Source organism: Mauremys reevesii, linkage group 8, assembly GCF_016161935.1.
Source record: "Mauremys reevesii isolate NIE-2019 linkage group 8, ASM1616193v1, whole genome shotgun sequence".
NCBI lineage: Eukaryota > Metazoa > Chordata > Testudines > Geoemydidae > Mauremys > Mauremys reevesii.
The window spans coordinates 67,041,012-67,065,372 of NC_052630.1; the positions used below are offsets into that span (position 1 = coordinate 67,041,012).

The 24,361-nt window shown below is 39.9% G+C and overlaps 1 protein-coding gene across 11 annotated transcripts in view; it reads left to right on the forward strand.

Moving 5' to 3' along the window:
* The window catches only part of CAMSAP2 (calmodulin regulated spectrin associated protein family member 2), a 166,204-nt gene that overhangs the window by 17,302 nt on the left and 124,541 nt on the right, over positions 1-24,361 (forward strand). For all 11 annotated transcript variants that reach the window (XM_039484323.1, XM_039484324.1, XM_039484325.1 and 8 more), the window contains one exon: positions 2,677-2,936. In XM_039484323.1, coding sequence (XP_039340257.1) covers positions 2,677-2,936 — 260 coding nt within the window. The remainder of the gene's footprint in view (positions 1-2,676; positions 2,937-24,361) is intronic.

Sequence of the window (24,361 nt, forward strand, 5' to 3'; positions counted from 1 at the left end):
GCGTGTGCTTCTAGAAAGGTTGGAGTGTTTTTACTATCTCTCTGTAAAGCCAGTGAACCAAATGCTTTCCCTATGAGGGGCTAGTGAGAAGTCCTTGCAGTATTACCACTTCGGGGTGAATTCAGGACTGCAAGCATACTAAGGTCAGCCTGTAAGGAGTAACCAGGATAGGCAAAGCCAAGGTGAGGGTTGTGAGCTGCAGGCAGTCTGTTGAAGTCAGAGCTCTGGACCAAAGCTACAAAGCCACAAGAAATGCAGGTTGACAAGGCAGATGACTGAACCCCTTATTGGCCTGGGTTTGAACCCCAAAATACTACATCATATTTTTAGGTGCCCAGCTTTCAACATCTGGAGTGAAATCCTGGCCCCATTGACGTCAATAAGAGTTTTACCGTTGACTTCAGCGAGGTCAGGATTTCACCCCATCTCTTCCCTCACAGTTTCATAGAATATCAGGGTTGGAAGGGACCTCAGGAGGTCATCTAGTCCAACCCCCTACTCAACAGGACTAATCCCCAGACAGATTTTTGCCCCCAGATCCCTAAATGACCCCCTCAAGGATTGAGCTCACAACCCTGGGTTTAGGAGGCTAATGCTCAAACCACTGAGCTATCCCTCCCATACCCAGTGTACTTATTGACTTCAACTGTGTGGATTTTCTTCTCAAAATCAGTTGCTAAAATTTCTTCCCTAAAATTAGAGATGACTATGGAAATGTGTCTTTCTTTTATATATATAAAATAAAATTGGTCTTGGGTATTTGTAAAACACTTCAAGATTTTCAGTATTACAAAAGTACAAAGGTTGATATAGTAATATAATAATCTTCTGTATTCAAGTTCTGTTATCCTTGCATATTCTGGCTTCTCTTACTAGTTAATCTCCAGTAGTGACTCCAGACTGGTGCCTGGATAGAAGCATAAAACTTAGGACAATCTTGTTCCTTTTGCAATGTGTAATATGGTCTCTTGCATGCACCAGTCCAGAGGATCTCTTTAATTATGTTCTTGCTTACTAACTATGTTACTATTTAATTGCCTTATTTGTATACTGCCCAAAATGTTAGGGGTTCTGCTAACACAGAATGGGACAGGTTTCTCTCTCAAAAGAGCTTAAAATTTAAATGGGCTATATACAGACACGGGGAAGGAGGGATAATGACGAGAGAGCTGGAGTCAGGAGGCATGTGGAAGGAATAAATGGAACTGGTTATTGGATTGCTTAGTTGTAGAGTAAATGTTTTTTTAGTAGGAAATTGGAAGGTCATATGTAAGACTGTGAGGAAACAATGAGTGTTTGATGTATACGTAGGTGGTGAGGGAGGCTTCATAGTGTACAGTAGTGGCTCTCAACATGTTCCATACTGGGACTGTCTATCCAGTTAGCAATACAAGAAGGGCATGATATTTGTGACAACCACCTCCGCCTCCCTCAAAGTTATCTAAGCTGAAAACCCCTGTGTAGAGGGTCCAGGGGAAGGACTTCCTGGTGTAGAGGGACAGTATAGGAGTAGAACACATGCTTGTGGAGGTAGGAGATAGGAAATGTTGTTGCAGTTACTTTTAGAAAAAGGTCTCTTTCTATAAGTCTATAATATATAACTAAACTATTGTTGTATGTAAAGTAAATAAGGATTTTAAAATGTTTAAGAAGCTTCCTTTAAAATTAAAATGCAGAGCCCCACGGACCGGTGGCCAGGACCGGGGCAGTGTGAGTACCACTGAAAATCAGCTCACGTGCCGCCTTGGGCACGTGTGCCATAGGTTGCCTACCCCTGATCTAAGTCCTATCTGATTTTAATGCCAATATTACTTTATTTGATGTAATGTTATTTTGAATTGTTTTATAGCTGTTCAGGTATACTTGTAAATGGGATATTATTATTTGATTCAAACATCTTATGTCTTTCATGAATGATGCATCTATAATAACTGGTATATGGTACTTGGAAAAGTTGTCATGGCTTTTCCTGTAAAGCTTGTAATAGACAGCATTGTGCCAATTTTGGGTGAAAATCTCAGCATTATTTGACAAACTCTTGTGTAGTTTTTTGTTGGCTCTGCAGCCATTCATTTGAAGGAGAAATGCACTCTGTTAAAAGGAAGTCAGTTACACACAGTTCCAGAGACAGCCTTTACATATTTCAGCAAAAGGGTGTGGCTTTCTTTTTTTCTCCAAAAGTGATATGTACACTAGAACGTATTATTGTTCTATTTCCATAAAATTCTGGAGTGAGACAGACAGCTCGTTGTGTTGAATCACAGCTGTCTGACATCATTTTGACTTTGTGGCTTGAGCTATGATATGACATTAAAAGGAGGAAGGTTTGGCCATAAAGTTGGAAAAGCCAAGACATTTTGAATTAATGCTGCTTTAAAACCACATCTTGGCCATGTTGTGCTTTGCAATGTAAAACTCCCCAGGCTAGTATCTGTGGCCTAATTTTGTTTAACAATATTACATTTATAAGTAACTTTCGCTAACTGTTTTGTTCAGTTCTTATTCTGTAATGGGGTCCCCCATAGATTTGTATTAAAATAATATAGAAATAATTATATAAAAAGGGATACTTCCTAGGTGCTAACAACGTTAACTATTTAAAGTGTGTATAGATTAGGTACTTTTCCTAGTACTGTGAAGTGTTGTTTATCTGATTATATCTTTTGGTTCTTGTAGAAAATGTTCCAGAGGAATTGCGAGAACCATTTTACACAGACCAGTATGACCAGGAACACATTAAACCACCTGTTGTTAACTTGCTGCTATCTGCTGAACTCTACTGTCGTGCTGGAAGTCTTATTCTCAAGAGTGATGCTGCAAAACCACTTTTGGGTCATGATGCTGTTATCCAGGCCTTGGCACAGAAAGGTCTTTATGTCACTGATCAAGAGAAGTTGGTAACGGAAAGAGATCTGCACAAGAAACCCATTCAGATGGTGAGTGTGGCTTTTGTATTTTTTTTCTTGGTGCTCCTAATAGTAATATAATTAAAACTTTATTCTGTCACTGGGTTTGTTTACATGTGATTGAGAGAAAGGGGTTGCTGTTGGTTGGTTGGTCATGCAGCATATTCAAAATACAGTAATGAGAGATGTAGCATAGCTGTCTGTTCATTACAAAAGATAATTTAGAAGCAACTCTATTAAAGAAATAATCACAATGTGACTTCAGTACATAAAGTCGAGCTGTTGGAGACATCTTACTTTATTTGTATTCCACTAGTGACCATACCCCAATCAAGAAGTTATATAAATGAGTAAACACAGCCCATGCCTTGTAGGATTTGTGGACTCCCTAAATGAAATCCTGGCCCCTGTGAAGTCCATTGCAAAACTCCCTTTAACTTCACTGGAACTAGGATTTTGCCCCGGCTCCTAGATCTAGTGAAGATAATCTACAGGTTAGTTCTGTTTCTCTCCCTCTACTTAGAGAGCAGATTGGCTCTGAGGAACCATCTCTTTTGTTGTTCATAATTCCTATTTCTAGATACATTGTTGGGGAAAATGGCTTGATAAAAGTAATCAGCCTAATAGCTGACCCTACAGCTTCAATTTTCCCTGAATCTCTCTGACTTGGAATCTACTTTCTGAAATCTGCTCACCACTACATTTAGTAGTTTTCATGGCCTGAGCACTTCTGTAGCACTGGTCTGGGAATACAAATATCCCTGCACAATAAATTCATTAGAAACCTGAGTTGCTAAAATTCTTTTTTTTCATTCTAATGTGTGAGATTATTAGCAAGCAGTTAACATGACTTAATCTGCATCATGTTTATATTGCCAGGAAATATTTAGGCCTATTACTTAGTTATTTTAAAAAATTCACAGAACTAAATTCCTTAAAGCGGTTTCAGGGTGTTTTTTTTTTTTAAAAATGGATAACTCCCTTCATCCTTGCAGGGTGTTTTGAAGACACCAGTGTTCCAAAGGTTGTAGTAAGATAAGGATTTAGCCAAGGTTTTTTTCTGAACAAAGTGAACATTGAATGCAATTGAGTTGTTTTCTTCATTTCATGTTCTATATTACTGTGAAAAGCAATCTAGAGCAGTGGCTCTCAAACTTTTTTACTGGTGACCCCTTTCACCTAGCAAGCCTCTGAGTGTGACCCCCCCCCCATATAAATTAAAAACATATATATATATATATATATATATATATATATATATATATATATATATATATAATACCATTATAAATGCTGGAGGCAAAGCAGGATTTGGGGTGGAGGTTGACAGCTTGCGACCCCCCCCATGTAATAACCTTGCAACCCCCCAGTTTGAGAACCCCTGACCTAGAGACTTTATTGTGGAAGCCTACTACCTGCTTTCTCAGTGACCTGGATCACAACAAGCACACAACACCTGTGCTCAAAATTCTGCACTGCTGGGAGGCAGGGACACAGGCTGGGGCTGCTCAGGCCCCATGCCCAGGGCAGGTGGAGGGACCCAGGCTCCCCTACAGTGCGGCTCTCCAGCTCCGGTGAGGGGGTGGGGCTTGGAGCCACAGTCCAGCCATGGGAACAGCTGGGCAGGCAGCTGTGGGGAGCTGTGCAGCAGACCCTGTACCTGTCCTGGTCAGAGGACCCGAGCAGCCCCCAGCCCATGTCCCTGCCCCCCAGGCTCCCTGCCTAGGGCAGGTGGAGGGTCTGTGCTGTGGTTCCTCACAGCTGTACACCCGGCTCTTACGGTCAGAGCCCTGAGCAGATGCAAAATTTGTATCTGCATCCACCTTGCTATCCACAAAAATGGTCCACAGATATAAAGTGGCTACCCGCAGATTTTACAGGGCTCTATGGATTGGGTTTATTATATTTGGAGATTCGTCATATTTTGTATTGTTTCTAAAATTATGTAAAAGTCTGGCAGATGCATTTGTAAAAATCAGTACATAAATAAAATAGCCGTAGGGTATGGCTACACTTACAAATCTGCAGCGCTGGTAGTTGCAGCGCTGGTCGTCCAGCTGTGCAGGGCCAGTGCTGGTGTGTGGCCACACTCACAGCTACCAGCACTGCAGTGTGGCCACATTTGCAGCATTTGCAGCGCTGTTGGGAGTGATGCATTATGGGCAGCTATCCCAGCATTCAAGTGGCAGCAACGTGCTTTTCAAAAGAGGGGGGTGTGGGGCAGTGTGACACGGACCGGGGGGGGGGGGAAAGAGAGAGGATTTTTGGAACTGACACTGTGCAAAATCAGAAAATTTTCCCACCCCCTTACTGTTAACTGCAAACAGCCTGCATCCAACATACTCTCTTTCCCCCCTCTGCCCCCTCCCCCCGTTTCTCTCAAGCAAAGCAAACACTCAACCCGTGTGAATGACTCCTTTTCTCGCTGCTGGTCAAGCAAAACGCAAACACTCAACCCCTGTGAATCACGCAGGGAGGAGGATCTCATTTGATTGTTCACAGATTGATCACAGCAAACAGGAGCTGATAAGCAGCTCCGGTAGAGCAGCTCCGGTAGCAACGGAGCTCCAGAGGTTCACAACAAAACAAAGAGAGGCTGCATAACAAAACAAAGGGAATAATTTAGTTAAAAGCATTCTGGGATACACCCTTATACCCTGGAGGCCAATAACAGCGCTGGTGTGTGGCCACACTTGATGACCAGCGCTGCAGCACCAGCGCTGCAATCCTTATTCCCCATGCTGAGTGAGGTGTACGGCCAGCGCTGCAGCCAGGGAGTTGCAGCGCTGGAATTGCCCTGCAGGTGTGGCCACTTACTAATTGCAGCGCTGGAAAGCCTCCACCAGCGCTGCAACTCGCAAGTGTAGCCATACCCGTAGATACAGACAAAATACGTGAAACCTTTCTCTTCGCCACCTTCTCTCAGAAATCGAAAAGGTAATTTTTATATTGGCTAGTTTCCTATCTAATGGAGACCTGAAAACAAATAACTCAACTGTCCTTTTTGCAAACATGAATTAAAGGGATCATCCCCAACCTTTTAATAATATGGGAGAAAATAGTTCTGACATTCTTTCTGCACAGGGTAGCTTCCTCCGAAGTAAGGAGTGAGTTATGTGGTGTAAGACAACCGGTAACATACTGTTTTGAACAATGCACTGATAGTAGCAAGGGAAGACCATGTCATAGAATTCTGGAGCTTCCACAGAGTCCAAAGATGGTTATTTCAGATATATCCAGTATTCTGGACAAATGGAAAGTGAAAAACACCCCCATATAGTAAACTAACTAATAAGAACAAACTCTGCCATGCAGCTGACATGGTTCAAGACATTTGTAATGTCCAAAGCTTGATAGAGCCTCTGAGAACCACTCTAGTAGCCAGAGATGGCTCTCGTAACAGTCTCGAGGGAGCTTACATACATATCTGTGTTTAAACTAATTGTCAGTGGCCTTTTTTCATCCTACAGGAATGGTGCTTCCTATCCTCTCCCTCCCATTCAATGTAATTTCAGCACCGTAAATGTTCAGTTTACAAACATAGTGACTGGAGCCCGGAGGACAGAAATCTATCTGGTCACCTACCCGGATTCTTCAAATCTTAGAAAAAAAAATCCCATCAGTACTTCGAGGTTTTAATGGTTTTGTTTTGAAGTCCCAAACAGGTATAAGGCCTTCATGTCCATGAGAAGTAGGGATGGGCTTGTGTCTAGGAAATGGGTAAAGTGGTAGATGTTCAGCTGTGTGTGCTTAGAGCAGTAGATTAATTCAACTGTGTGAGGCTTAAGAGAGCATGGGAACTTTTTTTCCTTGCTACCTGTAACTTCCCTCCTTAACTCCCTCACCTCTCACTATAAACTTGGACTTTTATTCAGAACACCTATCTCTTAACAGTTTTCTGTGATGCAACTCCACCAGGATAGGGGGGCTCTAGTGCAAAAAGTGTTTGAAGTCATCATGTGGTGGTTGCTCTTCTGTATTTGAGTCAGAAGATATGTTAGAATAGGCTAGACCTGGTTCAGTTTTCAACTGTAGAAAGAATTATTTGGGGAACAGCTGCAGAGAGGGAAGAAATTAAAACACAACTGAGCCTTCTGTTGTATGTAGTGGAGTTTTTTTATGTTTGCTTTTTTTTAATTTATATGACTGTCTGTCTTCCACAAGTTGAACTAAAAGCAGGAAGCAGAACCACTGGTTGAACCAAATCAGAGAAAATGTTTGACATTTTGTTTTTAATGCCTTCTGCAAAAAATGTCTTATGAAGCATGACTTTCCCCTAGTTTTGAACCCTTTAATGTAGGGGTCTCAAACACGTGGCTGGCCCGCGGAGTTATTTCCTGCGGCTCGCCATAGGCACCGACTCCACCGGCAGCCAAGCTCTCCTCTCCCCACCAGTGTACTGCGTCCCCACTCCTCTGCCTACCTCCCAGAACTTCCCGCTGCCAAACAGCTGTTTGGTGGTGCTTAGGACTTTTCAGCAGGGAGGTGGGAGGAGCAGGGATGCCGGGCACTCGAGAAGAGGCGGGGAAGGGGTTGGAATAGAGGCAGGGACTTCGGGGAAGGGGTTGGAATGGGGATGGGGCTGCATGTTTGAGACCCCTGTGATAGACTGTTAGGGGCACCGGGAACCATCCCCCATTGCCCAGGGGTCTCTCTGTTAAGGGTGCTGGGCACCCAGAGGGTCCCTCCCCCCCCCCATTGCCAGGGGTCTCTCTGTTGGGACACTGGATGGTGTCTGTGTCAAAGTGGAAATTTTCTGTAACATTTTTATAATTCCTACATGAGCCTCAGTTTCCTTCTCGACTTCGTGCTGTGACCGGGGCGGTGTGTGGAAAGGGTTACTCAGTGCAGGAGAGAGTCAGTGCCTATGTCGGGCTGCAGGAAATAACTCTGTGGGCCGTGTGTTTGAGACCCCTGGTGTAGATCATCATAAGTGTTACTGACTACATAAGGAATAGTTCCAGGTGTTTATATTTTATTAAAACCCCTCTTTGCATTACAGTTCTAAAAAAGTTAATGCATTGACTTTTAATAGCATACTATATTAATCTTCATCTTTTTTCATTTTTGACTATACTTTTGTATCGTTGTATGAAAAGGTTTCAGTGATGTGGCCCTCGGGCCAATGTACTGGTCCTTATGTGGCCTTCGTGGTAATTAGAGTTTGAGATCCTTGCTTTAATGATTGGTTTATTTACATGTATAGTATTTGCCTTTATTTTTTCCCTAGGAAAAACAAAGTATTTTTCAGGTCTATATTAATGCAGTACTTGTAAAGGGATTTTTTTATTCCATGGAGAGATCATGTCAGGTGTATATTTTGTTTTGTTTGAGGAACTGTGTAATATTAAACTTCAGTGAATTGTTTTCTTTCTTCTGGTTTCAGAAAGCATGCCACATAACATTTCATAATTATTGTAGACTACTGGAACTTTGTTATACATTTTTTTCTAGATATTATGTTTTTGCTGTACAATAGCTACATATTTTCTCATACTGTAGTAGGCTACAACTTTATTGAGCTGCATTTTGCCTCATCAATGCTGCCATTGTTTTAAGAAAGGTCTTCTCAGTTGTTTCCCTTTAATTTGATATAAACTCCAGGACCAGCACTATGTCCTGGCCTATTTATAAAACAAACTTGTTGATGATCTTAAGTATTTGTATGATCCCCAATGGGATGGACTCTATGAGAGCAGGAAAAGTAAATTCCAACCCTAATTCACACTTACAGGTAGAATTTTAACAAGGGCTTCCAGGGACACCCACAATAATTCTTCATATTACCATGCCTCTCCGCAGCAAATCTTAAAGGTTTCTCTTCGATGAAAAAAGGTTGTTCCCACTTAAATTACTCTAATTGCCTAAGCAATAAAGGATAAAATGTAGAATCCAAAATTGGGGAAGAAAATCAATTTTTTAAAAAAACTAATATTTTTTCTCATAATAGAAAGTTTGTGCTCTTTAGCAATATAATTTTTTTAAGACTTTCAAGGTGATCACAGTTAAGATGCAGAATTGCCTGTCTTAAATGGGCAAATTCCATTTGTAATAAACTATCCTGGCACTTAAAGATGGAAAACGGTGCATTTTTTTCACCTGCAAATACAGTTGTTACAACAGGACAAATTATTTTTATATTTGGTTATTTAAGAGTTCAGGTTTACTAGGTAAAATAGTGAAATAGATTTATTTAAAAACTCCAGTATATATTTGTTTATAATCCAAATATTTTTGGTAAAAAAGTGACGCATCAAAGAGCGGGGTCAGCTTATAAATGGGTCTACACCAAAATTTGATGATTTTAAACTCTATGGAATCCTTGAATTGAATATCTAATACATTGTCGTTTTGTTTACCTGGAGCATCTGCAGGCATGGAGCCCCTCAGTTCTCTGTGGCCACGGTTCGCTGTTCCCAGCCAATGGGAGCTGTGAGAACACCTCTTCCCGCAGCTCCCATTGGCTGGGAACGGCGAACCGTGGCCACAGGGAGCTGAGGGGCTCCGTGCCTGCAGACAGTCCAGGTAAACAAAACGTCCCGACCCACCAGCGGCTTACCCTGATGGCCGGGAGCCAAAGTTTGCCAACCCCTGAAATATAGGGTAGGCTTATGAAAGGCTCATACAGTTTTTGCTATTTTTACCTAACCATCTTGGGGGGTTGGCTTATAAACAAACGGGCTACTGAACGAGTATATACGGTAATCATTTCAGACACAATGTACATAGATCAGTATGTGAACTGATCTTAATTTTCATATTCCCATATTGGTTGTACTTTCAAAAAAGAAAAGCTTTTTTAAAAAAAAAACTTTCAACTGCAAAATTGTCATTTAAAATATTTTAGGTTTTGGCCTTTAAAAGTCAGATAATAATAGAATACTGAAATTGGCTGGAAAGGTGGATTTAGTTCTTGAATACTCCCACTATTTTGAGTCATTTTATGTCAAAATATATCCACTCTAACAGTGGACCAGAGCCATATTTGGAGGAATAGAGAATTTCATGTTCTATATTAGTACTGAATTATCTATATAAAAGTATTTATTATTACAAGCCCAATCAACTTACTAGTATTTTAACATTAAGTGCTCCATTATGTATGTAGGTCAGTTATCCTTGTCCTGTGAGTGGGAGGGATACTCTTTATGTAGATTTTTATCAACTCTACAACAAAACACTTTTTTTCCCCCACGGAGTCCCTTGGTGTGGTGTATAGACCCCACACTGGTGAGGAAGGTGTCTCTGGCAATGTTAAACATGGATGATAGCTAAGGCTAAGTTTTTGTCAGATATTTTCAGTAAAAGTCCTTGATTTTATTAAAAATACCTATGATAAAATGGGTTGGGGGGGGGGCTCCGAGCTCCTGGGATCCCCCTTGCCACCCACAACAGCTGGGAGCTGCTGGGGTCCCCCTTTTGACCACAGTGGCTCAGGAGCCTAGGGGGTCCCCCCTGCTGCCCATGGTGGCCCAGGAGCAGAGGGGGTCCCCCCTGCCGCCCGTGGTGGATGGGAGCAATGAAGATCCCCCTGCTGCCCATAGCGGTCCCCGCCACCACCTGCGGAAGCCAGGAGTAGTGGCAAGGTGCTGCAGCTCCCAGCTGGTGCTTTGGAAACCACGGATTCTGTGACCTCCATGACTAAATTGCAGCCTTAATGATAGGCCTTTAAAAGGGAGGAAACTGCAGTCAGCGGGGGCAGCGGAGGAGCAGGATGCCTAAGCAGGAGACTGCTGAAGCTACTCCTGGAGCCATAGGAGGAACTTGCATGCAGGAGATCTTCATCCTGATCCTATGGGGAGTGCAGCAAATTCCCAGGGAGAGACTTCAGAACGCTCGCAAGGGGCAGGCATGATATACCTGGACTTCAGCAAGGGTTTTGACACAGGCCCATATGACCTTCTGATAAGTAAGCTGAAAGAAACGGGGGCTCAGTGGAACTACCATTAAATGGATACATAATTGGTTAAACAACCACAAACACAGAGTAACTATTAATGGAATGATATCAGATTGGAGGGAGGTCTCAAATAGGGTTCCACATGGATCTGTTCTGGGTCCGGTGTTTAATATCTTTATTAATTACTTGGATTTAGGAATAGAGAGCATGCTGGTGAAATCTACTTTGGAGGATAGAGCTAAAATTCAGAGGGTTCTTGATAAATTGGAGAACTAGGCTATAGACAACAAAATGAAATTCAACAAAGACAAATGTAAGGTGCTACGCTTCTGGAAGAAAAACCAATGCATAAATACAGAATGGGGGATAACTGGCTTGGCAGCAGCACTGCTGAGAAGTATCTGGGAGTAGTGGTGGATCACAACTTCAATATGAGTCAGCAATGCGATGCTGTTGCAAAAAAAGCAAATGCAATTTTAGGTTGCATTTACTTAGGCATAGCATGCAGGTCACTGGAGGCGATAGTACCGCTCTACTTGCCGCTGGTTAGACCTCAGCTGGGCTGTAGTGTCACCAATGTATGAAAAGGATGTAGAGAAATTGGAAAGGCTCCAGAGGCAAGCAACAAAGATTATCAGGGGGATGGAATGCAAGCCGTATGAGCAAAGGCTGAAGGAACTGGGTATATTTAGTTTGGAAAAGAGGAGATTAAGGAGGGACATGATAGTGGTCTTCAAATACTTGAAAGGCTGCCATATAAAGGATGGAAAAGTTGTTTTCTCTTTCCACAGAGGGAAGGACAAAGAGCAATGGGTTCAAACTGAATTATAGCAGATTTAGATTAAATCTCAGAAAAACTTCCTAACTCTAAGAACAGTAGGACAATGGAACAGGTTGCCTAGGGAGGTTGTGGAAGCTCCTTCACTGGAGGCTCTCAAAAGGAGGTTGGGTAGCCATCTCTCTTGGATTGGTTAGCCACAACAAATTCTGCATCTTGGCAGGGGATTGGACTAGATGACCCCTGCAGTCCCTTCTAACTGTATAATTCTAAGAAGTAAGGAACCAGTGGAGCCACCCAGTGCAAGTAACTGGGTTGTGGTCAGGTTCTCCCATCATCTGGGAGAAAAACCTCAGGGCAGTCCTTTACATGTTCACACATTTGACTGGTCTTCTGCTTGCTCTGTCTGATCCTAGACATGAACAATCTCTAAATTATCCAATTTACATGTTTTGAGCAAAATGAGCCATGTGAGAAAGCAGAATTGTAGCATGGGAACCATTTGGATTCATTTGTTGACTAACCTTTCTCGTTCAGGTGAGAAGGGATTGAGCAGGCATAGTAAGGATCTCTTCTTTTGCTCTCTGCATCCAGGAAGGAGTTCTAGGGATGTGAAAAGGATATTGTAGCATGATGTGGCATCATTATATGATGCCATTTTTCTGACAACACAATTATGTGATAATGCAGTATTACAGTATAACAATAAATCATCTTGATGTGATTTAGTAGCTTTTTGCAATTCTGTCAAATGACAGTGTATCTCCTCAGGTAAATAAAGAGAGAGAGAGTTTTCAAATACTTATAAATTGCAACATTTTCATATGAATCTGCCCATGTATCTGGTTAGAGAAAAATTCTTAAACCATTGTCCATCCAGGTGCAGGGGATATGCACTGGAGAGAGGGGAGACAAGCCTGTTCATGTTTTGTGGAAGGTTAAAGAGCCCAGAGTGCCCCTACTGCAGGCCTGGCATTTTGGGGAGAGGGAGCCAGGGATCCACACAGTGGATCATCTGGAAACACCTCCCACCTGTCTTCTTCCTGCACAGGGAGGTGTAGACAATTTGGCTTCAAAATAAATTCTGTAGTCTAGAAAATCGTGAACAGAGCATACTCTGCATCTAACTTCACCTATCTTTAGACAAATGAGCCATGTCTCCAAATGTTTCTATGTATAGTCATTCAAATACAGGAAGATGGGAGTGATACTTCATGTCCTAAGTATCATCTAATAAATGTATTTATAAGGTCTACTAAATTTTGAACTTTTGTCTGGGAAGATACTGCTCAATTACTCAATCCTTTATTCACTGTAACAATCTTAAATTTTCACACATGCACAGTGATTTATAAAATATTTTAACTTAAAACTGTAAACACTTCCGCAAACATTAATCCTCACTACACTCTTATAAAGGCAGTCAGGTATTTATTCTCCCATTTTTGCAGTTGTATAAACTAAACAGAGGTTAAATGACTCAAAAAAGGTACCAACAGCAAGTGAGCGGAAGCCTTGGGATGAGAACTCAGGACTCCCTGATTTCCAATGTTCTTCTACACTGCCTTTCATGATAAATTTTGAACTAAATCTTATTTTGATATTTTGTAAGTGGCTGTATACTGTTATTACTATTAAAACAGTTCAAAAACCTGTGAACATACTGTTTCCTTTTTTTAATTGGTTGTTTCTGTCTACAGTAGACAGAACCATCATTTTTACACGTTTAATGTATTTTAATAGCTAGGAAAAGGTTATGGTTCTCTCTGAATTAGCATACTTTTGAGGCACCAAGAAAGATGTTAATAACACTTACACACACATGCACAAAAGTATTTCTAAATTATGCTGCTGGTTTTATCAAGGCTTGATTTTAAATAAAAAAAAAAGGCTTTGTAACAACCATTCTAATATGTTATCCTCCATTTAGTTGCAGCTTACCTTCTTTTAATACCCCTTTTAAAAAGTGCATTCTGTGAAGAAAACTGCTTAAAATCATTCTCCCAACACAGTCTATCTAGATTTATTTAAGAATGTCTCTTGGTATGCTAAAATGTTAACTTCTACATTGAAGTCTTCAGTGGTCATTATTACATTTTTGTTCAGCAACTGGAATGGAACTTTGAATGTGCCAGTATTGGTATCTGTAGCCCAGGTCTATAGCTCTCTGTAATCCAATAAGAAAAGTTATGCCCCAAAGCAGATTTTGGTCTCTTCACAGAATGTTTCCATTTGAAATTACATCCCTTTTCTCCATCTCATCAGAGGACTCTATATCTCATACCCTGGGGAAGGACTCTAGAGGTTATATACCCCTCACCCAGTAAGTTTGCAACTACATGTTGCAGATCCTGGAGTTTCATGTAACAGTGTAAATTGCTGTTGAATTAATTTAATTTTTACAGCATCAAAAAGCATAACTGATACTTGACAGAGTGAAAAATAAGGCATGGTTCCTTCCCTGAAGAGCTTACAACAAGGGTGGGCAAATGTTTTGGCTCATGGGCCACATCTGGGTGGGGAAATTGCATGCAGGGCCATGAATTTAGGGCTGGGGCAGGGGGTTGGGGTGTGGGAGGGAGTGCGGGGTGTGGGACGGAGTGCAGTGTGCAGAAAGGGACTCAGGGCAAGGGGTTGGGGCACAGAAGGGGTGCGGGGTGTACAAGGGGGCTCGGGGGTGGGGGTGCAGTGTGCAGGAGGGGGCTCAGCGCGGGGGCTTAGGGTGCAGGAAAGCTGCGGCAGGGGGCTCAAGGCAGTTCCCCTGCTTCTGATATAGAAAATGTTACCTTTTTCTATCGTGTGTAAATGTGGGTGCCAGCAGGGGTGGCAATCCTGCAGGCCAGATCCAAAGCCCTGATGGGCCGGATCCAGCCCACAGGCCGTAGTTTGCCCACCCCTGTGCTAGATTCTCCAGAGTTTAATCCACCACTTTAACAACTGATGATAATTCAGCCTGCTGTTACCTCTCTCTGTGTAGCATACATGTTGACATATAACCTGGGGACTCTGTTGTACCATGTAACATTGTGGCATGGTTCTGAATGTGTCCGTTTCTTGTATAGAAAATGTGTTGTCTTTTTCTGTCATGTGTAAATGTGAGTTTGATTTAAGATGAATGTTGCAGTAATTTCTAATTAGAATTCAACATCTATAATATATATTCAAATGAACAGTCAAACAGATCAGTTTGGATATTGAAGTCTCTATATTATGCTGAGGAAGTACATGAAGAGCATAATATTCTTGGTCTGTTTTTTGCTGAAGTTATGCATTGTATACTTACTGAACAAAAATTGATGAACCTTAATTTTTTTTGGCACTGTAAATACTGCCATGTATAAGTTATTAAATAAAGAAGCTTTTTGTGTGTTTCTCACAGCCTACTTTGAAGGGAAAACAAACAAACTTGAATGAAATTATAGCTTTACAATGGAACTGTGCCAAAGTAATTTCATTTATATGTAATATGTTGTGTCTTCAGAAAGTCTGCTATCAAATCACTTACTGGAGAAATTGCAATATCTGCTCTCTTTGTAGTCACTCATAACAAACTATTTCTCATTTATTCCAAAGTTCTCTCCTGGACAGTAGATTTTTGTGTTAGAGTATAAATTTTGGAATCAGTTTAATTCAGGGTTGATGGGAGTAATGGTAGCAGCAGTGATGCCACAGAGTGATGCATTCTTTTGGTAAATTAGTCAGAGTTTCACAGATGATTATATTATAAAACAATTAACCATTTTTTATGTATTCAGAGCCCCCTGTAGCCTGGTTTGTGTGAGAACTCAGTAAGCTTGTGGGCTTGAATTTGCAATTTATATAAATTGTGAATGGGCCTTGCTTGAAGAAATTGGCTTTGAAATACAGTTGTAGTTGTTTGCGAATAGTTTGCAGACATAGTTTGCAGTACTGTAGTACTTTCCTATTTCTTTAATTGGATGCTGTCGAACAGATTGAGCCACGTGTCTAAGACTGAAATCAATTTAAAGGATTTTATAAAACTTCATATAAAAAGAAAAATAAAATTTCAATTAAAGTAGTTTATTTTTAATTTAGTTATTTTTCTAACCTTGTATTAAATGAGCAAGCAAAGTAGTATTAAACCAGAAAGTGAAAACTACCTCATGACAGGCATTAACTCAACCAGATCAGCATATATTAGTCTACCCTGCCTTGTCTCTAAACTAGGATATTAATACATTCCAACATCTAATAACACACCCTAAGGCTTTGTCTACAGGAGGACAAAAGTTGAGTTGTGCTGGAGCGATTTAAATTTGTTGGATACAAGTTTTTAACTAACACATTTTTAAAACCGTAATGTCGCCAGGCAAGTTGTGTTGCTACTTGATTTAGCTGGTAGAACTGAATCCTAGGTTCCCACCTAGGAGTTGAAGCTCCTGCATTAGTAAAGTGCCATATTTGTTTTTCATGGTACAAACCTATTTAAATCCTTCTCCATTTAGATTGCCTTTATGACGGGAGTGGGAACTGTTTCCTGTATTTAAACTCTTTTCAAAGAAAATGCAACATGAGTATTGCAAAACCACTGTAAAGTGCCTTATTATGCAAACGTTCTAGAGCAATGAACACATTATCTACACTAATCAAATCTGAGGGATGTCTAGGACTTCTGTTGGAGAAGCAGAGAAATGAGTACTAGTACATTGTATATCAATATGATTTAAATCTTGGCTATTTTAACATTGAAATGTATCCCTTTGTTCACTCTAGTTAAATGACTAACCCAGATCTATACTGAAATATGTTGCTAATCCAATTTACTAATCACTCGCTAAGTACAAGAAAAACTATTAGACTAAGGTATTGCTGATTTTAAAAAATGACACTCTTAGAGACTACATTTATGACTCTTAATAATAGGAACATAGGAAACCATTTTAGAAAAATCTTACTAAAGAGTGTTATAGTGTTAGTCATAAAATATATTGGAAAGAAATATTAAGGTCCTTTCCATATAATATAAAATGAAACAACTGTTCCAATCTCCCATACCACTTGAAGTATTGTATACATTGTTTGTGATATATTGGCTGACAGTTTAGTAATTAGCATCAATGTTCAGCAAATGTAAAAATCTCGGAAACTTTAAAAACGTCCAAACAAGGTTAACCGTGTAAGGTACAATATAAGTAACAGATAGTAGATTGAGTACTTTAAGACTAACATGAGCAGAAGATGGTAAAACTGAAAGTGAATGAAGACTAAGAAACACCATACAAGTAAAAAAATTGTTTTGAAGAACTGACTTAGCAGTATATACAGAATTTTTCATATTGTCTTCAAACTTATAGTAGCGTTTTGAGGATTACTACACCCATGAGCCAGCCATAAAAACAAATGAATGCTAAAAAAAAATTCACAACTTGAAGTGGCACAACTCTGTTGCCTTTTACCATGATGATGATAGTGGTGGAGGGGAGGGGAGTGAAAGGGAGATGATTACTTTTATTCATGTGCTGAAAACAAATAATTAACTTATCTTAGATAAATCTGTTAGAATTTTGCAAGGGTGAGCTAAATGATTCCAGTATGTCTGCTGTGCCTTTCAGTAATTTAGTCATGATTCTTCACTGTGCCCAAACTGTAGCATGCAAGAGGGGGTGCAGGGAACTGGTTGCACAAAGGTGTATTTACTGGAATACTAACGTAAAATATTTTAAAATACCTCTGCCAAAATGGTATGGACATATTATTAGTATGAAGACCAATGAGTTATGTAGCGCATTTACCAACTGATGCCATTACATGGTTATCAATCATGTGGTCACCAAAATTTTTTAGGTGGCCTGATCAAATTGACTGACATGCACTGACCATCCAGCCAGATCATCTTAAGGACCTTGCTAGAGATCAAACTGGGTGGTGCTAGATCTGTAAGGAGGTTACATCCCTTTGTAATTTGCGTTGGGAGTGGTGATAATGTCAGAATAAATGAATGCACCACAAAGTATGCATCTTTCGTTCATTGTTCATTTACTCACCACCAGCCTTCCCAAAATCAAGATGAGAATCACTCCAACTGCAATTTCCAGCCTTGGCGCACACATTTCAGTCCTCAGTACACTCCTGTCTTCCTCAAAAGCCTGATAAAGATATGGTAGCAAGGTCTATATCTGAAAGAAATGTTTGCAACCTCCTGGACTGATGAAGACAGAAAAAAATGTTCCTGGTCACTTAACATATCTGAATATTGATGGACCAAACAGTGCAGCATATTCCAGAGTCAAATTCCTCTTGTGGAAAATATCCTGCCAGTAGCGCCATCTCTTTTAAAATGCGGGTGCTGAATCTTGAACCCTCCATCAAGCAGTATGGCATGAGGAGAGATTCAGTCCATTGGGTGACCAGCTCCCAAACCATTTAGAACTTTAAAGGTTGAAAGGAACTTCTTCAATGCAACCTGAAAATTTAACAGAAGCCAGTATGTTGAATACATTCATATTGTGTCACTTGTACTGATGTCACTAACAACTGACGTGCAGTAGAAGTATTTGCATGCATACATGCATCAGCTTTCATATGTTTTGTATATCAAAAAATTGGTTCTGTCATCTCTGTAGATACTTTGATTTATTCCTTTGTGAAAGAATTAAAACTTCAGTTTACGGTATTTTAATTAGTTTGTGCTTTTCCATTCTTGTTTTCTCTAGTGACTTGCTTTTCTCTCAGACCTGTAAAGACAGTTTAGCTCAAATGGTTCCTCAAAATTACCATAATCTGGTAGTTTTAGATCCCAAAATGCAGTTCTTAGACACACAATTATATCCACGTTAGAAAAATCTTAGATTGGGCATATTTTATGGGTCCTAAAATATAATATACTTTTAGAGTTCCCCTACTCTGTCACAGAGATAAATTTATATTTCTGTAAACAGCAGTTCTTATAGCACACTTCTGTAGTGTTGTTGTTTGAGAAAGTAACCCGCTTATAGAAGCAGCTCAATTTAATTAACCAACACAATTTTCTAGGACTGTGACATACTGGATGGTTTGGGCAAACAAAGATTAACAAATGGAGTGCAGGACCATATAGGGTTTTATCTAATAGACACAGAAGGAAAAAAATCCAATTCCTACATATAAAGACAAAATTATTTGTGAAAGAAATTGTAAAATAGCATTTCTAGCAGATTTTGTAAACAAAACAGAACTTAAATCCTTTTTCAAAGGTGGGGCCAGTGTCCCTTTAAAAAAAATTGTTTTGAAGAACTGCCTTAGCAGTATATACAGAATTTTCCATATTGTCTTCAAACTTATAGTAGCGTTTTGAGGATTACTACACCCATCAGCCAGCCATAAAATGTGTGTGATAAAGAAGTGGAAAGCGAGCCTGTATAAACAGAATGGAAAAACTAGAGGGTGAAGTCAGTCTCCATGCCATACTAGCATTTTGTTTAATAGTGTAGGTCCTTGTGGGAGTAGGAATAGCAAATTGAGATTAACAAAATCTGCTCAGTTTGTGCATGAGTTTAAATGGAAGGGCTAGAGGCAAAAGATGTGCAACAGGTGGCTGACTTTGAGGTGCTGCTGATGTGAGTAATTGAATAAAATGAGTCCTCTGCCACTTTACTTCCTGTGTAAAGGAATATAATGAGATTCCAGGACCCAACAAGTTTTATGATTAGTCTATAAGTACCTACACTGAGGACAAATATTTGATAATGGGATTTTCAGTCTAGCCGAGAAAGGTACAAGAGTCCAGTGGCTGGAAACTGAAGCTAGACAAATTCATACTGAAGATAAGGCATATATTTTTAATGGTGAAAATAATTAACCATTGGAACAATTTACCAAGGGTCAGGGAGGAATTTTGATCACAGGCAAGTTTTAAATCAAGATTGAATGCTTTTCTAAAAGATATGCTCTAGTAAGTATTGTGGGGAAATTTTGTGGCCTGTTTATACAGGTCAGACTATAAGATCACAATGGTCCTTTCTGGCCTTGGAATTGATGATGCTACAAGCTAAAAGTAGGCTAATGGAGAGGAAACAAATTAAAAAGTATGGAAAAGGACATGATAAAGGAGGGGAAAAGGAAAGAAAGGAAAGAGATGGGGAGAGACCAACCAAAAAAAAAAATTAGAGAGGGAAATTCCAGTGTTCACATGACACAACTGTTGCCTGCTAAGTCCAGTTACCGAAAACTATATTAAAACTAGCAAGTATTGCTTGGACAATCTCCAGTTAGTAACTGCATCAGTCAGTGGAAGGCCTTGGACTAAATGAGTATTCCCAGTAGCTGCCAAACTGTTCAACTTGTCTCTGGTTGCTCCCCAGTGTTTTCTTACTGTTGGTCAGAGCTGTGAAACCTGAATTCTCTAAGCCAGGAAATTTATACATTTGGCAAATGTTCACTGTTGGGGGTGGGGGAGAGAAACCATTGTTGCTGATGTTACTCTGTGCATATTCTCTAGTCGCTCTATCCCTGCTGAGGCACTGTGGGATAGCTGCCCAGATTTTCCCAGAATTTAGTGATACCTAAATACAGTTAGGTGGTATGGGAGGTATGGCTATACATAATTGACACGTCTGTTGTATGTGGGGGGGAGGGGCGGCCAAATCTTGTGTGGACACAACTCAACCAAGTTTGTTGTAACCACTTCAGATGACTTAAATAAACTCAGTTATACTTGTATTGTACACAGGGTCTTAGTGTGGAAAATATCTATTTTAGATAATTTCCTTCAAACAACTCTTAACCTTTCCCAAAACATCAACTGAATCTATAAAAATAACGAATGAATTACAGAGGACCAGTTGGTAGTCCCAATATTTAAAAAAGAAAAGATAAATGAAAATCTCACGCTTCTTTTAAGATTATTTCTGTTTTCCAATGTACAGTATGTGCTGTAATTGTTTTTATATTTAATTTTTCTGTTTTTTAAGTTGTTTCATAGTTAAGACCTATTTTGAAAAAGGATGAAATCTTTAAAACAAGTGTTATCCAAAAATATAGCTAGCAATGTACGTTAAATGCAAGGCCTAAAACTTTTTGTTTCTTTCTGAAAGTGGTATATATAATTTCAGTTTGTTTACCAAGAACTATAACCTTTAGCCTTTCATATTCAGATTACAAAAGTAAATGTTATGGTGAATTTAGCAGTACAGTTTTCCAAACTCATAACTCTGAAAACATTTTTGTAAATTTCTTATCTGTATTAACTATGTGACGATATTTTTATTATTTATTTATTTTATTTATTATTTAACAGGGGAAGGAAACCATCAGATACTAACTACTTTTATGGTTGGATGGCTTTGTGGGATTCCAAAAATGAATCTGGTTAATACAACCAATCACAATCAATAGCATCTCTTGTACTTGTATTTCAGTAAGACTTCCATTACAGCACAACCTGAGTTTCTCCAGTATTGTCATTTTGGTAGTCAGTCACTGGCTTTCTTTAATGGAGACTGGGTTAATATTTTCTTTCTTTGTTGGTCTTCTCCAGTATTTAATGTCTTTTTTTCTTTTTATATTTTTTTTATCCAGCATATATTTTATGGCTTCAGCACAGTTCAGGTGAAAATTCTTTGTTGATGTGTAAGAGATATAAAGGGGTATCAATACACAAATTGCTCTGGATGCTTCCTCACTTCTCAATGAAGTGCTCATATGCAGACGTTAACATTTCTGTTTTCTGACTGTGATGTTATCACTTGGTACTCATAGGCGGACTATGCTAGTCCTGATAGCTGGCACCAACACAGATATGCAAACATTTAAAGAGCTTAGCTGGCTATTTAAGTCCTCAGAGGGCTCAAACGTGGAAGATTATTTTTGCAATATTTCATTGTCTGTCTCTGTTTTCACCTTGTGCAGGCAACTATCAGAGCTCATTTGTTCTCCTCCACATTTTTCATCATTGTATATAGAGTTCCATCTTGTAGCTATGTATTGAAGTAGCTGTTTAACGGCAAGGTCCATTTCTAATTCCTGTATAGTTTGCTAACAAGACCAAAATACTTTTTTAATGATTGCTTCTGGATGACCATAAGCATGTCTCACTAAAACTTCTTTTAATAATGTATCATTAGTAGAAAGTTGCAGGATGAGAGAAAGCAACATTTCAGGTGGCTATTTAATTGAATAGCTTTTCACGATTATTATGCCATTCACTTGGAAATCTGTCACTTATTAATCATGCCCAGATACCCAGTCAGTATGATGGGAACTATGTGCCTTTGGTCTCATGTCTTATAATACAAATCCACTCGTTTTTCTGTTAAAATTTTTTGTGATTCAGGGGACTGAGAGTCTAAGGAAAGACTTTGTGGTCGTGGTCTGAATCCACATGTTTGCTGTGAATGAGCAGCAGCTCAATGTCTTGCATTCTAGTACAGCTTGCAGGTGAACTCGTGTGTGTGCGCGTGAAATCACAATAGATATCTGACTCTATCTGGGGGGAAAACTTATAGGAGAGTTAGTGCTAAGGTACTAAAGCCCAAGTACTCCACAACAGAAATTGACTACTTATCAACTGTTATCATTTTCCCCAGGATACTATGGACCCTGCTGGCCTCTGGAAATGTATTTTCCATAGTCTACCCTGGACTCCATGTGTCTGCTCTGGTGTTTGCCATGGCTCTTGCTGTTGGCAGCTGTAGCAACACTCAATGTGCGGTGCTTTGAGTTTCAAGGGTTTGATTTGAATGTGTTCTTATTACTGATAAAGCAGTGGTGTCAAACCCCTATTCCTCCTTGTCAGATGCATATTGTGCAGAATGCAGACTTCATTTAGTTTCCACTTTCATGTTTGGAAGTTAACCCTCTGCCCCTTCCCCCAACCCTCCTACTCTCATATCCCTCCACCACCCTCTGCCCCTTCCCCCACCAACATCTCTCTGCTACCTTCCGCCCCTTCCCCCAACCTTCCGCCCATATCCTCTGCCCCGCTCTGCCCCTCTTCCCCTAATCCTCCTACCTTCGTATCTCTCCACCACTCTCTTCCACTGTATCCCTCTCAGCCCCAAGCCTCCTGACCCATATCCCTTCGCCCCAACCCTCCTGCCCTCGTATCCCTCCACCACCCTCTTCCCCTTCCAACCCTTACATGCCAGAGGCTGTGCATAAGGCTGTCTGGCTCCCAGAGTCAAGGATTGGAGTGACCTAGCAGATCACCGGTCCAGATAACACCAGAGGGGAACGTCACAGTGGGAAAGCCATTGTGGATTGATGCAATTAAAAATAATTCATTCCTCTCTACACAGTGTTACAAACCTCTGTGAAATATAGAATGGTCTGACACACCATCCTCTTAAAATTCCACCTTACAGAGCTTAGTCAGTTTTGGCATGTTTACTTCTGACTCACTGAGAAACTCCCATACAATGCTGCTTTCTTTCCTCGCACAACTGAGCATCAGAGACTAAAAATGTAGGGTCTGCATGAAACAGGCAGAGATATTTAGCCTATTCTTTATTTCTGCTATTCGAAATTTTAGCAGTCTTCTATATTTTTCTCTTTGAAAAAGGAGCTATAGGAAGAAAATGGATCTTTAGAACCCTTCCATTCTTGCAGTTAAGCTATTACGATGTTAATTTTCATCCAAAAAACAGCAACATAAAAGTATTCGTTTTATTTTTAGGAAGGATAAATCTTACTATCTTAATGTCACATACAGTAATTGATTGAAATGGTGAATTGCCAATTTAAAATGGTGGTGTAGTAAAATAAGATTTAAAAATTGTGTGTGTTTTGTGATACTGGCAAGCAACAGTGCATGCAGTGTGAGAAGGGGGAAATAAATCAAGGGAACTCCTTACTTAGCAACTGAAGCAAATAGAACAGAGAAGAATAATTAATTAACTTTTAATCTTGAAGTGGGATTATGCCATGGTTTAAATATTTTTTAAACATTTTCAGTAACTCTAATCTCAACTATAGTTTAAATTTGAATTTCATTGATGAAGTTAGTTTAATCTCTCTTTAAAAAGTTAATTGACTTTTTTTTTCCTAAGAAATGTCTACAGTTAAAGTTAAGTGATTTAAAAGCAGGTAAACTTCTGGAGCCCAATTTCCTACAGTGGAATGCGACTATGTGAAATTATTCAACTCTGCATTCTCCCATCACACATTAATATCTTTCAATTTTTAAAAAATATTTTACCATTGTGCAACGCTTTTCAACCAGAAGGATGCCAAAGCAGGTCATAAACTCATATAAGGAGTAGTTTGTTCACCCATAGAAGTATAGGGACCTCTAGGACTGAATGTGGAAGAGCAACACTACCACCACTACTGTAACCTCGTAATCTGTAGCTTCCCTAATACATACATTTCCCACTCCACCCCCTCCTCAATTTGTACAAAATACAGTCTATTTGACCATATTACTCCCTTCCTCAGGTCCCTTCACTGGCCGTCCATCTTCTGTCAAATCAAATTTAAGCTTCTTGTTACCTTGTTGAAAGGTCAATATAACTCTTCCTTCCCTGCATCGTCCCTGGTCAAGCTTTCTGTTGGCGCCATCCAGTTTGTTCCACCAGTGTTCCCTGTCTTATCTGCCCATTTGTCAGCTTCTCACACAATTATCTCCATGATTTTCCATACAATCCTGCAACTCCATCCTTATACAGGGTATCATTTCTGACTTTGTCCACATGGTTCCTGCCCTGTCCATATTAAGTCCTTCTAAAGACCCATTTCTGCCATAACCCCTACATTAAAATGGATTGACTCATAATTGCTCGCACTTGCTCCCCTTCCTCTAACCTTGATCTATTTGTCAGTCTATTTTTTGTTTTTGGATTG